At 54.4% G+C, this 14,831-nt stretch overlaps 6 protein-coding genes across 6 annotated transcripts; 4 read left to right on the forward strand and 2 right to left on the reverse strand.

Annotated features, from left to right (window-relative positions):
- The first annotated feature begins 223 nt into the window (after positions 1-223).
- BDY24DRAFT_211914 (uncharacterized protein) lies at positions 224-1,468 on the forward strand. The gene is made up of 5 exons (XM_076636518.1): positions 224-337; positions 467-541; positions 694-788; positions 966-1,060; positions 1,155-1,468. Exons 1-5 carry the CDS (start codon positions 298-300, stop codon positions 1,273-1,275), a joined length of 426 nt encoding a protein of 141 aa, XP_076492833.1. The 5' UTR covers positions 224-297; the 3' UTR covers positions 1,276-1,468.
- TAN1 (putative tRNA acetyltransferase) lies at positions 1,396-3,270 on the reverse strand. The gene is made up of 8 exons (XM_076642240.1): positions 3,172-3,270; positions 2,965-3,087; positions 2,654-2,873; positions 2,530-2,556; positions 2,307-2,400; positions 2,091-2,208; positions 1,764-1,913; positions 1,396-1,629 (listed from the first exon to the last, which is right to left on the reverse strand). Exons 1-8 carry the CDS (start codon positions 3,211-3,213, stop codon positions 1,432-1,434), a joined length of 972 nt encoding a protein of 323 aa, XP_076492834.1. The 5' UTR covers positions 3,214-3,270; the 3' UTR covers positions 1,396-1,431.
- Positions 3,271-4,615: 1,345 nt separating this feature from the next.
- Positions 4,616-7,112, forward strand: BDY24DRAFT_428816 (DEAD/DEAH box helicase). The gene is made up of 7 exons (XM_076644063.1): positions 4,616-4,900; positions 5,057-5,173; positions 5,323-5,496; positions 5,586-5,771; positions 5,866-6,027; positions 6,143-6,447; positions 6,570-7,112. Exons 1-7 carry the CDS (start codon positions 4,694-4,696, stop codon positions 6,796-6,798), a joined length of 1,380 nt encoding a protein of 459 aa, XP_076492835.1. The 5' UTR covers positions 4,616-4,693; the 3' UTR covers positions 6,799-7,112.
- A 140-nt stretch (positions 7,113-7,252) lies between these two features.
- BDY24DRAFT_372417 (uncharacterized protein) lies at positions 7,253-8,591 on the reverse strand (the record flags this gene model as incomplete). The annotated part of the gene is made up of 5 exons (XM_076638191.1): positions 7,253-7,309; positions 7,425-7,539; positions 7,628-8,196; positions 8,307-8,355; positions 8,446-8,591. 5 exons carry the CDS (start codon positions 8,589-8,591, stop codon positions 7,253-7,255), a joined length of 936 nt encoding a protein of 311 aa, XP_076492836.1.
- A 39-nt stretch (positions 8,592-8,630) lies between these two features.
- On the forward strand, positions 8,631-9,975 carry BDY24DRAFT_402596 (class I SAM-dependent methyltransferase). The gene is made up of 8 exons (XM_076642241.1): positions 8,631-8,766; positions 8,845-8,925; positions 9,010-9,017; positions 9,081-9,130; positions 9,206-9,260; positions 9,335-9,575; positions 9,664-9,784; positions 9,867-9,975. Exons 1-8 carry the CDS (start codon positions 8,734-8,736, stop codon positions 9,959-9,961), a joined length of 684 nt encoding a protein of 227 aa, XP_076492837.1. The 5' UTR covers positions 8,631-8,733; the 3' UTR covers positions 9,962-9,975.
- A 239-nt stretch (positions 9,976-10,214) lies between these two features.
- Positions 10,215-13,694, forward strand: BDY24DRAFT_428823 (major facilitator superfamily domain-containing protein; the record flags this gene model as incomplete). The annotated part of the gene is made up of 16 exons (XM_076644064.1): positions 10,215-10,273; positions 10,350-10,532; positions 10,639-10,995; positions 11,139-11,212; positions 11,285-11,304; positions 11,401-11,474; positions 11,555-11,637; positions 11,717-11,832; positions 11,924-11,984; positions 12,064-12,252; positions 12,402-12,506; positions 12,590-12,667; positions 12,743-12,866; positions 13,044-13,156; positions 13,237-13,298; positions 13,397-13,694. The coding sequence occupies exons 1-16, from the start codon at positions 10,249-10,251 to the stop codon at positions 13,692-13,694; spliced, it is 1,962 nt and encodes a 653-aa protein (XP_076492838.1). The 5' UTR covers positions 10,215-10,248.
- Positions 13,695-14,831: the final 1,137 nt, after the last annotated feature.

Below are 14,831 nucleotides of genomic sequence, written 5' to 3' on the forward strand. Positions count from 1 at the left end.
GGCGTTTCTGGCTTTCGTCGCCTTGGTGACGCTTTTCTTCCCCCTTTCTCGTCGAAAAAGCGAGAGAAAAAGTGCAGGTATCAGGTAGAAGATGCACATCTTAGTTTCCCATATCTTCTCAGTCGAAAAATCTTCCTCAAAAACAGAAATCCAGACCATTTCAGAATCGATGGCCCCTCCTCCTTTCCCCTCCTTCCTCCCCCTCCTTCCTCTCCCCACAACCCACCCACCCTCCCTCGCCCTTCCCATCTTATCTCTCTCTCTCTTCTTGACTACGTCGCAGTGTGATACTCTACGATGGCAGAGTACTACAACCAATCGTTCCGATACGTTCAAGGTCAGTCTTCTTCTCCTTTTCTCGTTCGTTGAATCGCTCGCTCGCATCTCTCGTCCGTCGGCTGAACCCTTCTCCTCCTCTCCCATCCACCCCTTCGCTCTCGTTCGCGTTGACTTGAGTTGTATGCAGCTGCCATGATTGACCGAGAGTTGTTCAATCGAGAGTACCATGTTCGAAAGCAGGAGATGAGATGGGTTCATGAAGGTCAGCTCGCCTCTCCCTTCCCCCTCCCCGCCTTCCTTCCCCTCCCTCGTTCGTTCGTTCGTTCGTTCGTTCGTTCGCTGACCTTCGTCCTTCCCTATTTCTCTCTCCTCGCTTTCGGAATTATGTTTCTATCTTCGCTCATTTCGTTACAGTCCTCGATCTCTGCATCCTCATGGAAGGAGTCAACGCCAAAGAGACCTGCAACCATCTCGTCCGACAGTACCTCAAGATGCTCAGAACGCACAAGGTCGGTCCCAACCTCTTCCTTTCTTCCTTTCTCCCCGCATCAAGCATCTGTTCATTGAGAACGAAGAAGTGTGAAGGCGGTAACGAAGGAAACCAAACGGACGAGATCCGAGACTCGAGAGCTCACCCACCTCACCTCTTCCTTCCTCCTTCTGCTTTCCTTTCATCCATCAATCAGTCCTTCGGTCTTCACGAGCTCGAGCACCTCAAGTACCACGTCCCCCCACCTGGAACGCCAGATCTTCGAACGGAGAGGATCCAGGTCAACAAGTAGTGCGTGCCCTTCCGCCTTGTTCTCGTTCTCGTTCTCGTTCGTCTCGCTGACCCTCCCTCCTTCGTTCGTTTTTGTTCGGTGTTGCTGTTGTAGTTTGACCCGAGAGCACGACCTCCAATACCGAATCCTCAAGGCCCAAGCCGAGGAGGAGAAGGCCAAGAAGTTGAAGGAGATGATGGATGCGAGACTGAGGGGGGAACCGGAGGCTGAGTGAGGGACGATCCCTCGACGTGGGCTGCAGATATAGGCTTGTTCTTCTCTCTTCTCGTCCCCTCTTCTTTACATTTCAATTTGCTCTCATTTACGACTCTATACGACTCTCTTTTCTCTCTCTTCTTGCTTCGACGAGAACGAACCCAACGCAAGGCATCTACATCCCCACCACGGCCTCCTTCGCTTCCATCTTCGCTGAAACAGCTGCTCCAGCTCTACTACTACTCTCCCCGCCCTCCCCTTCGGCCTTCTCGTTCGAGTTCTGCACCCTCACCTCGGCCGTGAGCAAAGGGACGTTGAACTTGAGCAAGTCGACGTATTCCTTCCCTGGGAGGAGGGAGAACGAGGCGACGTTCTGTGGGCACGACGATCGTGGATAAAGAGAAGTCAGCTTCGGGGGGGTATGGGACGAAAGAGAAAAAGGAAGGGAGAGAACGAAAGGGGGACAAGGAGGGCTTGAAAGCGAGAGGGACGAAAGAGAGAACGTACTCGGAGCAGTCGAACACTAATGATCACCTCAGCGTTATCACTGAGATCTACGAAGTGACCTTGATCCTGAGGAACGGAGGTAGCGAGGGTTCGGATGAGGACGTCTCGGTCTAAGGAGGCGTTGTGGACGGAGTGGTGGAGGACTTTGAACTGCGACGGAGAGAACGAAACGAGGGAAAAGTTAGGGTCGGGTTTGAGACGAGAACAGGAGAGGCGAGAGTAGATAAGATAAGGGGGGCAGGTGAGGAGAGGATGGATTGTTTGAGAAGAGAGAGAGGTTGAGGGAAAGGAGGAGGAACGACGCGTCGAAACCAACCAACCACTCACCCTCACAGCCCTTCCCTGATTGAAAACAGGAGGGTACAACTTGGTTTGAACAAGAGTAACGATATCCTCCAGGGTTGCAGGGCAGGAGTAGGACGCTGGGGTTAAGCGTTGGACGTAACTGCGAACGAAAACGAAAATAATACAAGACGAAACGAAACGGTGAGCTCGACGCGAGAGAGGAGGAGAGGGTGGGAGTGAGAGGGGACGGGAACTGACCGAAGACCCGAAAAGCCAGTAGATTTGATCTTGTTGAGGAGGTGAAGGGTGATGGCTGTAGGGTCTATGGGTGGGAGGAGGGAGAACCACATGACTGGGGGAAGAGGGGAAGAGGAGGGAGGAGGGAGAAGGGAGGAGGAGGAGAGGAGAGGTGAGCTTCAGCTTGAGCTTGGAGTTTGCGCGTCGAGTGACGAGCAAGATGGATTGATATGAATGAACTCACTGCAGTCGATGTTCGTTTGATGGTTCACTGCAAAAACACAACAACGACCAAACCAGATCAGCTCTCCTCGTTCGAGCTCAACACCTCCCTCCCTCCCTCCTCCTCTCCCTCCAGCGAAACTCACCAATCAAATTAGCCAACTTCTTGGTCCTCCCCTTCCTAGCCGTAGCCAACCCAGCCAACTCCTTCGCAACCTGCTTCTCGATATCCTCCTCCTCGTCGTCGTCGTTCTCTGCCTCCCTTTCTGCCTCCTTTCCTCCCTCAGTCTGCTGCTGAGCGGTCCTCCAAGCGTCCTTCATCTTCCTGTACTCCTCTTGCGCTCCAGGATACAACTCTTCTACCAACTAACGCGCGGCAATCAACGAAAGCAAACGTCAGCGAAGAGGGAGCTCGAAACGAATCGAAAGAGGAGTTGAAGTGTCCGGTCGAGCTCACCGCCTCGAGAACCTCATACGTCTCAGCCACGCAGATCCTCTCTTTCCCACGGACTCCAGTGACCCAGAGACCGGGTCCGGTAACGTCCCCGCCGGAGCCGGATTTGGAGACGAAGGAGCCGTCCTGAGAAGGAAGGAACGAACGAAAGGAGGGTGAGCTCGGAGGAAGGAGGGAAAGAGAGAGAGAGAGGAGAAAGCGGACACGAACAGAGCGGTATTGAGGTTTTTTGGAGGAGGGACGACGGGACATGCTAGGAGAGAGAGAGAGAGAGAGTAGAAGAGAGATGGGTGGGTTGGTGATGGGTGGGGGAGAGCAAGGAGGAGGCGAGAGGGCTGAGATTTCGGAGGGCGTCGTGAAGGAGAACGAGAGAGCTCCGAGTCCGTCAATTTTTCTCTCCGAGCTCCAGAAATTTCCAAATCTGATCTCTGTAGATCAAGGCTCTGCGATCTCGGAAAACCTTCCTCCCGACCTCCCAAGCCAGAAGAGCCTCCCACCGGCTCTTGATCAGCTCGAAATTCCTCTCTCCTCCTTCCCCTCCCAACTCCCACCCCCTTCCATGCAATCCTCCGCCTACCTCCTTAACCAAAAAGGGACGAAAGTCGTCTTTGGAGAAGATGCTGCTGCTCCTTCTCCGTCTTCTCCTCCTCGTCCTCGAGGAATGACGATCCATCCTTCGAGAATGGGAACCGTTCCTGGTTCAGCTCCTTCGACCTCCTCCTCCTTTCAACGACCTCAACAACCCTCGTTCCAGTCTCAGGGATACCAGCAACCTCAGCCAGCGGGAGCGGATGGAGAGGCAGCACGACCAGCTTTGAACCCGAATCCTTACGTTCCAGGGAATGGAAGTTTTGTTCCCATGAGGCCTGTGAGGCCTCCGAAGGCGAAACTGGTGAGCTCGACGCTTTCTGCCTTCGACCCTTCCTTTTTCGTTTCGTAACCTCCTTCTTCACTTTTCCTCAACGCCCATGTTCTTCTACAGCCCCCTGCTGAACGAGCTCCCAAGACGGAAGCTCAAGCTCGTTACGCAAAGAAGAAGAGGGACAAGGTGAAGAAGAGGAAGCAGGCAGCGGTCAGGTCGGCTCCCAAAACCAAGGAGGAGGTCGCTTCGACGAAGGCCAAGGCTAAGAAGGAGAAGATGGAGGTTGATGGGGAGGAGGAGGAGGAGAGTTCGAGTAGCGAGGAGGAGGAAGAGTCGGACGCGGAGGAGGTTGCTGTCGTCGTCGAGAAGAAGAGGAAACGTTCAGAGGTCGTCGTCGATTCAACTTCGACCCCTGCTACGAAACGATCAACACCACCGCCTCCACCAGCAGTCGCTCTCTCTTCTACTCCCTCAGACGGCGACGACGACAACGACGAAGAGGAGAACGAAGCAACCCCTCCACCTCGCGACCTCATCCTCCCTGCCTCCTTCACCTCCAACCCTCTCCCTCCCTTCCCAACCCTCCCTCCTTCCCACCCTGCACCCTCCGCTTCCCTCCTCCATCCTCTCACCGTCCCTCACGCTCTCACTACGGCTACGATCATCTCCTCGAGCCATACTACTCCTCTGCCTCGAAGCACCAAAGCCAAATCGACAACCAAACCGAAATCCAAACCCGTCGACGCGTCTTCTTCCTCCTCCTCCTCTTCCTCCTCCGACTCGGACGAAGAGCTCGAGGAGCCCATCACCCTTCCCACCACCTCCATCCAAGTCCCATCGGAACCCTCCAACGTCGGTCTCTCGGACCGGATGCTCTCCCGTCTCGACGATCTGGGAGTCGAAGATCTCTTCGCTGTTCAAACCGGAGTCATCCCCTTCTTGCTTCCTCCGGCAGGTGGAAACGGAAAGGTTGCTGGAGGGGATGGCCTGCATCCTAGGAAGGCGACGAGGGACGTGTGCGTGTCGGCGCCGACGGGGAGCGGGAAGACGTTGGCTTATGTCGTGCCTGTTGTTGAGGTGAGTTTTGAGTCGAGATGGAACGCGTTTGGAGGAAGGATCAGGGAGAAGGAGTGGGCGTTTAGGGGAGTGGGGAGAGGGAGAGGACTGGAAGGGAAGTTGAAAAGGGGAGGAAGAGTCTCGCTGACTTCGCTTCGTTTCGCACGTTTTGTTCAGGTCCTCTCCAAACGAATCGTCACGCGTCTCCGAGCGCTCATCATCCTTCCCACGAGGGATCTGGTCTCTCAGGTCAAGGAGACGTTCGAGAGTGTTGCGAAGGGGACTGGGTTGAAGGTTCGTCCTCCTTGCTTGTTCCAAACTCGTTTCTTCCTCGACGCGTCGACGCTGACCTCTTCTTCTCCTTTCCCTCCCTCTTCCTTCCCCTTTCCTTCCTCTTTCCATTCTCGCCTTTTCTTTCCTCTCGTCTCACTTCGCTCGACCAGATCGCCACCGTAACCGGATCCCAATCCTTCGCCTCGGAACAAGCCAACCTCGTCTCTTCCCTCGGAGGTCGAGCTGGTTCCTCGATGGTCGACATCCTCATCTGCACGCCTGGAAGACTGATAGATCATCTCAACGGGACTCCTGGGTTCAGTTTGGAGTTTTTGAGGTTCTTGGTGAGTGCTCCCTCGCTTCTCTGGTATCTTCAGAGCGTTGCGAACAAACGAACTGACCGCGTTCTCTCATCGTTTCGTTTCGTGTGCAGATCATCGACGAAGCCGATCGACTGTTGACCCAGTCGTTCCAGGACTGGCTGCAGGTTGTGCTGGCAAAGACTCGGTCGACGAGCTCTTCGAAGGTCGAGCAGGGGTTGGGAGGGGTGGGTGTGCTCGGCGGGAGGATCGGAGGGGAGGCGGTTGGGTTCGAGGGGGAGTTGGAGCAGGTTTCGCAGGTGAGTTTTTTTCGAATCGAGTCTTTTCTCGAGTCAACGGAAGGAAGGCAGCACCAGAAACTGACGGTGTTTGCCTGTTTTTGCGTTGTCGCAGTGCCAAAAACTCCTCTTCTCCGCCACCCTGACTCGAGACCCTTCCAAGATCGCCGCTCTCAAACTTCACGACCCTCAGTACTTTGTCATCCAGGACGAGTCGGACACCAATCCTACCGAGCACGTCGAGGGAGAGGCGTTCGCTGTTCCCGCTACGCTCAAGGTGTGTTTCTCCTCTGAAGCCTCTTTCGTTCGAACGCGTCGTCTTCCTTCCTTTCTTCTGTCGCTGACTTTGGTTCCCCCTCTCCCCTTCGTTCCCTTACCCCGTTCTCCAGGAGCACTTCCTCGTCGTCCCCACCTCCACCAAACCCCTCCACCTCCTCCATCTCCTCCACTCCTCCAAATTCACCTCCATCTCCACCAACCGCAACGTCCTCTGCTTCACCAAATCCGTCGAGTCCGCCGCGCGGTTGGTTCAGCTCGTCAAGTTCTTCGAGGAGGCGTACGTGCCTCTGCCTGGAGAGGATTGGAAGCCTTTGGTGGTGAAGGCGTACTCGAGTGATCTGGGTGGACAAGGGGGGAGCGGAGGAGGAGGGGAGAGAGCGAAGGTGTTGAGGGAGTTTAAGGAGGGAAAGGTTGATTTGTGAGTTTGAGAAGTCTTTTTTGGGTTCTTGGCTTTCTCGCTGAAGCTTGAGGCTGTGTTCTTCGTCCTCGTCGAGACTATATCAGAACCTTACTGACTTCCATTTCATCGTTCGTCCTCAGGTTGATCTGCTCCGACCTGATCGCTCGAGGAATCGACATCGCCTCGGTCTCGCACGTCGTTTCCTACGACGTCCCCGTCGACATGAGGAAGTACATTCATCGAGTCGGAAGGACCGCTCGAGCTGGAAGGGAGGGTAGTGCTTGGAGTTTGGTCGAAACCCAGGAGGTGAGTCCAACAGCAACTTTCTTCTCCTTTTCGAGTTTCCGTCCGTTCGCCTTCCTCGACTGACCCTCGTTCGCATCTGGTTTGGTTCTTGTTTCAGGCCCGTCACTTCAAGTCCCTCCTTCGATCGTCGAACCACCTCGAGAAGCTCAAGAAGCTCAAGGTCGAGGAGGAGGAGCTGGACGGGCTCAAACCTGCCTACGAGGTCGCATTGGGGAGGTTGAGGGATGTGTTTGGGAAGATGTAGAGTTGCGTGGACGATTTCATCTTGTTCGTATCTTGCTTGCGAGGGAGCGGGAAAGAGTAGGAGTCGAGGAGGCGGGGAAAAAAGAACGAACGACGCGTCGAAGACTCGAACAAACTGCCTCGGTCGTCTGGTTTGGACGCTCAAGCTTTTCTCTTCGCAGTTCTTTCGTTCGGATCTACCCAACTTTTGAGAGGGGTAGTATCTATTCACAGCAGCTACTAGATAGACTATCAACGCCCCAAGCTAGGTGAGACCTCCTATCGCTCGAGGAACCTACGCTCCTCCTCCGAACTTCGCAGCTGCTAGATTCTTGAACATGTCCATCGTCGCCTGGAAAATGGGAGATGAACGAGGAGTCAGCATATGAAAAGAGAGAGAGTGCGTGGCGAGAAGGAAAGCAGAAGGGCGACACAGAAGAGAGAGGAGACGAGACCCGAAGACTCACCTTGTTTCTCTCAGCCAGAGCCGACGACGAGGTTCCCACTGCTGAGCGACGAGCATCAGCTTGTTGAGCTCGTCGATCCTGTTGCTGAGCGGCACCACGATCTCGAGCGGCGATCCTATCAAAGAGGGGAAAGAACGAGATAGAACGTGATTTAGCTGGACGTGGGATGGAAGCAAGAAAAGTAAGGAGGGAACGAGACTCACCTAGCAGCGAAGTCGTCTCCAGCTCCTCCAGTTCCCATTAGAGTGGCATCATCGATCTCAAGCCCTCCAGGAGACTTGTTTCGCATCTCTCGATTGCTAGCATTCGTCTCTCGTCTCTTCTCGATCCTCCCTTCCCTCCCGCCGCTCCTCTCCTCCTTCTCCTCCTTCTCTCCCTTCTTTCTCTCCGCCTTCCTCTCCTTCCTTTCCCTCTCCTTTCTCTCTTCCCTATCCATCACCCTATCCGATTCCGAGAATCCAGCCGAGGGAGGAGGAGCAGAGGGACCGACGACTCGACCCCCAAAGACTCGAGAAGGAGGTGGTGGGGGAGCGGAAGGACCAGCGTTTCGATCGAGGTTGGTTTCGGCGTCGACTGTTTTACGAGCATGCTCGATTTGGCGAGAGTCGAGAGAGGAGGCGAACTTCCACTTGTAGGAGGTTTGGGAGGAGGAAGGGAGGGAGGTCGTGGAGACCGGGTTGTAGTGCGAGCGGGAGAGTTTGCCCCGGTTCCAGGCTTTGACGAACTTCTTGAAGTAGTGGCGAGAGTCTTCTCCTGAGAGCTGGTCGAGATACTGTGAGACGAAGATGGGCATGGTGGCAGGAAGGGGGGCAGAGGGATAGAGAGGAAGGAGAAAGAAGTCAGGACGAGCTCACATTCTCCTCCTCTCGTCCTCTCGCTGACCTTGTTCTTCTCCTCTTTGAGCCAGAGCCTGAACTCCGTCGACTTGAGGCTGATTTGAGATGTCAAAGAGGTAGGTTTGTATCAGCTCGAGGAGAGAAGGGGCGGTGGGAGACGAAAGGAAGGAAGGAGAGGAGCTCACAAATAGTCGTCCGAAGAGATGGCCTCTACACCGGCCGGAAGGTTGTTCTTGTCCTCTGAACGGTGACTACTGCTGTGCTTGGATGATCTTCGAGGCGAAGCTGAGCGAGATCTGTCGCGAGATCGAGAGCGAGAGCGGTCGGACATGTGAAGAGGAACGAGGTCGTGGTGGTTTGGAGCTCCTTCGCTTCTCTGAAGGAAGCTCTCTTCATTCCTCCCTCCCACCACCGATTTTGGACTTTTTAAACGTCGTAGCCTGTTCAGCGGCTCTCCTGTTCCTGGGCTGTAGATGAGCTTTGCGGACGACGCATCTCTGACGAAGGTGAACGAAGGGTGAACAAAGTCGGGGGGACAGAGTCGAGCTGACCACCGTCCCTTCCTTCCCTCTCGTTGGCTCCAGATATCCTACACGGACGCCCTCAGGCGAGCTCTACAGTCTTCAGATACCCCTATAAGAGTCCTCGACATCGGCTGTGGTGATGTAGGTCGAGAGTCTCATCGTTTAGCTTGAAGGAAGAAGAACGTCGAGCTCACCATCTTCTCTTCTTCCTTCGCCTCTCCTCAGGGCTCCTGGTGAGCTTCTTGGTGTTGTTCAAAGTCAAATCGATAGGAACTAATGCAAGTTCTTTCTCGCAGGTTGAGGAAACTCGGCGAGCTCTTCCCTGAGGTAGAACTTCATGGCGTCGGTGAGCTCTTGCTTTCTCCGCTCCTCCTCCTCCCGTCGCTCGAAGCTGACTCGACCCTCCCCTTCGCCTTTCCAGATGTTCTCCCCTCGAATGGAGAGACTGAGATCTCGAAACTCATCTCTTATCATCAGTCAGTTCATCTTCTTGCCCTTTCTCTTTTACCCTCGAGCCCTGAACCATCTCCCTCTCTCCCTCTTTCTCCAGAACCTCAGCCCTCTCGCTTCCCTTCCCTTCCGCCCACTTTCAGCTAGTCCACACTCGGAAACTACTCTCTTCAGTTTCTGTCTTCACAGCTCTCGTCGAAGAGAGTGCCAGAGTCCTCGCTCCAGGATGTTTGGGAGTGTGGGTGGAGGGGAAGAACGTCGTCAACTCGAGAACGGTCGACAGCTCGACAGCACTCAATAACGCGTCTGGATCTGGATCGGTAGGGTTGAAGGCGATATTGGTGAGTGTCTAATCTCTTGCCCGAGATTGCTTTCGATCTCACAGCGAGCTAACGGTCGGTTCTTTGCGGACGCGTCGTTGGATGACAGGCGAAGAAGATGATGGCGAGCAAAGGTCTGGAAGCCGACCTCGCTTCATCTCTTCCTCGTCTTCTAGAGAGGAGTGGGATATTCCACGTCCAGCTCGAAGAGCTCTTGCCTCGTCAGCCTGGTGAGTCTCGTCTTCGCTCAGAAGCTGCGACGCGTTCTGTCCGTCGAGACTGACCTCTCGCCCTCCTCTTTCATCGTCCCAGGCGGATCCTCTGCGCCTCAAGACCTCGGTTTCATTCTCGACGGAGCTAGCGAAGGATCAGCTACGATGTACGCGTTCTACGGAATGAAGATTTGATGCTCTGATCTCGATTCGTGATCGGGTGAGCCCGTCGCCCTCTCGCAGACCTTCTCGCTCTCACTCTGCCTTCCCTCGAGAGCTCCTCGTCGCAGATTTTCTGACCAGGGACGCGTCGCCGTCCCCCTCCACCTGTTCAAAGGGTACCGAAAACTCAGCGGTGAGATGCCGTCCGGCTTCGATCCGAGCAAATCTCGTCGGGGGAAATGGAGAACTGAGAACTGAGGGAAATCTGAAGCTTCCTTCCCTTCTCCCCTACCCTCCACCACTTCCCCTCACACCAAAACATGTCTGGACCAGCTTTTCCTATAGGTATGTACAGCACTCGTGCTTCGAACGTTCCATGAGAGCAAGATCTGACCGCCTTGCCGCTCTTTCAAAACCAAAGATCCTCGAATCGTTGCAGACCAAGGTGCTGCTCCTCCCTTCGACGATTCAGCCATCGCAGACTCATCCGACGAAGAAGACTCTGATAAGGAGGTCGCTCCTGCTTCTGCTGTTCCAAGGAGGTTCTCTAGGAGGGAGTCCAGGGGAGCTACAAAGGAGGAAATCAGGAGGTTGAGCAACGCAAGTGAGTTCATGCGAGCTTTCCTTCCCCTTCTCAACTTGCGTCCTTACCCTTTCGACCGTCGTCGATGCTGATTTCTTTCTCTTTCTCAAAAAAATCGCTTCCTTAGGTGGCTCTCACAGACCTTCCTTCGGCAGTAACTCTCTCAAACCTTCAACTGTCTTCCATCTCACCGAGAACGAAGGATCCTCCTCTTCGACGACCGTTCGCCGACCTTCCCACTCCAGCACCTCCTCTCCGGCTCCTCCCGCTTCTGAGCAGCAGAATTATCTTCCTCAACTCGCTGAGCATCAAGACCAAACCCCTCCGCTCGTCGAGCGAACCTCTTTCACCATCGAGGAGCCTTCCAGCACCGACGAGGGTACGGATGGATTGGGAGGCGACGGCAGAGATACTGGCTCTCTTTACTCGACTCGAGGAGCGTTGATCCTCTTCACGGTTGGAATGTCGCAGCTGCTCGATAATGGTACGTCCTTCTGTATCATCTCTTGCTCGCTCGAAGAAAGAGGAGAAAGAAAATCGCGAGCAGTCGATCTCCTCGCTCCCTCTCGCCGACCTTCGAGATTTCTTTACTGACGCCAACTCTTCTTTGCTGCTACGCTCCTACAGTCTCGATGACTTCCGTAAACATGGCTCTCACTGCGATCTCGAAGGAACTCAACATCGGTCAGGCTGACGAGCAGGTTCGTCGCGGTCGAAAGAAAACTCCCGTCTTCTCCCTCCAGCCTAACCTTGTCCTTTCTGTTTCGTTGTAGTGGCTCATCTCTGCTTACACGTACGTACACTGTCTCAGTGACCCATTTGTCAAAATCCATGACCCCTAATACTCGTTCCAAGCCGTCGTCGTTCTTTCCTTCTTCACGTCCCACAGGTTGACCTTCGGAGGCTTCCTGCTTCTTGCTGGAGTCTTCGCTGACCGATATGGGAAGAAGCCAGTTTTCTTGGGTACGTGTCTCTCTCAGCTTCCGATGTGGGCTCCATCTCTCTTCCTCGCTGACTCTCTCTTCTCTGTCTCGCATTTTCAGTCGGAATGTTCTGGCTGTCTCTTTGGACTCTTGTCGACGGATTCGCAAAGACTGAGATCCAACTGATCGTTTTCAGAGCTATGGTCAGTGATCAGCTCGTTCTTACAGACCCGTATTCGCTCGCACTGACGCCTCGTGCGACTTCTTCCTCTTCAATCACAGCAAGGTCTCGGAGCTGCTGCAACGGTCCCTTCCTCGGTCGGAATCATCTCTGCGTTCTTCCTCGGAAAAGAGAGAAACTACGCTCTGGCCATCTATGGGGCTTGCGGAGCACTAGGGTGAGTAGGAGGATCATCGAACGAAGAGAACGAGGAGAAAACTCCCTGCCTCGCCGCTTTGCTGACTTTTCTTCCCTCTTCTCGCCCTCAGCTTCGTGGTCGGTTTGATCTACGGAGGAATCCTGACAACCGTTCTCGGATGGAGATGGGTCGTGAGTTCCAAACCATCGGAATCGGTCTTCGGAGCTCAAGTCGCGACTCACGCGTCTCCTCGTTCTTTCTTTCTTTCAGTTCTGGCTTACCTGTCCGATTGGCGTAATCGTCGCCGGTATGGGAGCATGGTTGATCCCGAACCCCAAGATTGTCCATATCGGTCCGAAACCATCGATGGACTTCCTCGGAACAGCGTTGGGGACTGGAGGATTGATTTTGCTCACCTTCGTTCTCAGTTCTGGAGGTGAGTTGACGAACTTCATTCTTGTTCATCTTCGCTTTTGCTAATTTCCCTCCTCTCTTTTATTTCTTCGTGGTAGGCGTCTACGGATGGGGAAAGGTCAGTCGAACCGAGTCGACGAACGAAACTCGGACGCGTAGCTGACCTCTTCCAACCGCACCTTCTTGTTTCATAGGGTTTCATCATCGCCCTTCTTGTCATATCCGTCGGTATGCTCGTAGCTTTCGCTTTTGCCGAGAAGAAGGTTTCAAACCCTTTGCTTCCGTCGCATCTTTGGAAAGTGAGTTTCGATGGGGGGCTGAAGAGATCGGGACGCAGCGCTGCTTCCAACTGACCTTCGTCTGTTTTTCTTTCCCTATTCAGATGCCCAACTTTGCTGCTACTTGGGCCATGGGATTCATTGTTTACTGCTGGTGGCAGAGCCTCGTTCTCTATCTCACGGTCCGTTTCCGTTCGCGTCGAGCCCCCTTCTCAGCCCCTCCTCAAACACAAGACCTGACCTCGCTCTCCTTGCAGATCATCTCTCAAAACATCCTCTTGCTCTCTCCTCTTCAAACCGCTATACGCTTCATCCCGATGGGGCCCATGGGGCTGCTCGCAAGCTACTTTGCTGGGTGGTGCGTCGTCTTTCCTTTGCCTCGTCCCCTCGAGCTTCCCGTCTGATCTCGCCGCCTTCATTCCTTTCTCTAGGTCGGTCAACCACTTCAAAATCAAGAATCTCATCATCTTCGGGATGTGTATGTACCATCAGCTTCGATTCGTACAGACTCCCTCGTGATTCTCGCTGCTGACTTCGACCTCTCTCCTCCTTCAACAGTCCTCTCGATGATCTCCCCCATTCCAGCTGCAGTCATGAGTCGAGACACAAGCTTCTGGGCCAGCATTTTCCCTTCTTCGATTCTCGGAGTTGTGGGAATCAGTATCGTCTACGTGAGTCGCCTGCAGATTGGGAATTTCAATCTTGACGCGACGTTCGAACTGACCCGAACCCTCTTCTTCTTTCCGTTCAGAACGTTGTCTCCATCTCGATGATGTCGGCCGTTCCACCTGCTGCCAAGTCTCTCGCTGGAGGGTGAGCTCTTCCTCGTCTGATTTTGAGAGGTCGCGTCGCGTCGCGTTTCAAAAATGACAAACGCTGATCCTCGTTCCTCGCTCTCTCCTTTGTATCAGGTTGATCAATACTGCTTTCCAAGTTGGATCTGGAGCTGGACTAGCAATCTGCGCCGCTGTCGTTACCGGTGTCACGTCCAAGATGGAGCTGGGCTCAGCCGACACGCTGCTCAAAGGCTACCAAGTTCGTCTCTTTCTCCTTTTCCTCTCGCACACGACTTCTTCTGACTTCCTAATCCATCTTCAGTCTGCCATGTACACCACCATCGGATTCTGTGGAGTTGGTCTCGCTCTAGCTGTCTTCGGAATCGATGGTTCGATGCTCGAGGTCGGACCCTCGTCGGCTCCAGTTCATTAGGTCTCTCCTTTCTCTTTTTCCTATCTACTTACGCTCCCTCTTCTTTCATTTATCCACACGGACATCTCGTACATAACTCCTGATCTCTCTATATGGACCTCTTTCTCAAACAGGCAGGAGAAATCGCGTCGCGCACTGACCTCCCTTCGAAACAGAGGGGAACTCCCGGTGACCAACTTCGAGGGAATCCTCGAACTGTTGTTGCTCTCAACTACATCTAACTCTTCTCTCCCTCCTCTATACCCTCTCCCCACACCTCTTCAGGACCCCCACACTCGTTCAACCAACAGAAATCAACATGGCTCCCCTCGTCCTTTTCCTCCTCCTCGCCTCCTCCCTCACTTCGGGTCAGCTCGCTTTTCTTCCTTCCTTCTCTCCTTTGAACCCCTTTCGCTCCGGCTGACCTTCCTTCCTTCTTTTACTTTCGTTCCAGTCTTCGCTTCGTCGCAGCATGGGATGAAGCACAGGCAGGATGTAGAAATCTCAGTCACTGGTTTCGAACCCGCCCGAACCGTTTCGTTCCAGGTTCGCTCTCCTCTTTCTCCCCTCTCTCCCTTCCAGCAAGCTCACAACCTTTCTTTGCTTTTCTCAGCCTTCTGCCTCCCTCGTTCTTATCAACGCAGACGAACCTCAATCTACTCCAGTCGCGTCGACGGAATCGCTCGGAGTTTCGTGCGTCGCCTCTCAGTTCTTGCGGATCGTGAGAATCCAAACTCTGAACGATGTTTCCACTTCTTTTGTTTGCAGCTCCCTCTCCGAAGTCGTCTCCGAGTCCGAGACCGTCCAACCTCCCTCTGCTACGACCGCCTACTTCTCGAGCGAGTCCGAGCCCGCTGCTCCCTCCACCACCGCTCTCGAATCCCCCTCCGTCGACGCCTCCCTCTCCTCCTCTCCCTCTACCATCATCTCTCTCATCTCCACCACCTCCGCCTCTGTCGCCGCTGTCACCGCTGGCCCTGCTCCCGTCGTTCTTACCGGACTCAAGAGGACCAGCACGTCGGTTTCAGCTTCGAAGACTTCGTCCGTTGCTCTCCCCTCTCGGGCCGCCTCTGCATCTGCTTCTGCTTCTGCCACTGCTGCTCAGACCGGAGCTGCTCAGAGGCGAGGGGAGATGGTTGAGTTCTTAGTCATTGCTGT

The sequence above is a fragment of the Mrakia frigida genome (assembly GCF_051309035.1).
Source record: "Mrakia frigida strain ATCC 22029 unplaced genomic scaffold BDY24scaffold_41, whole genome shotgun sequence".
NCBI classification, from domain to species: domain Eukaryota; kingdom Fungi; phylum Basidiomycota; class Tremellomycetes; order Cystofilobasidiales; family Mrakiaceae; genus Mrakia; species Mrakia frigida.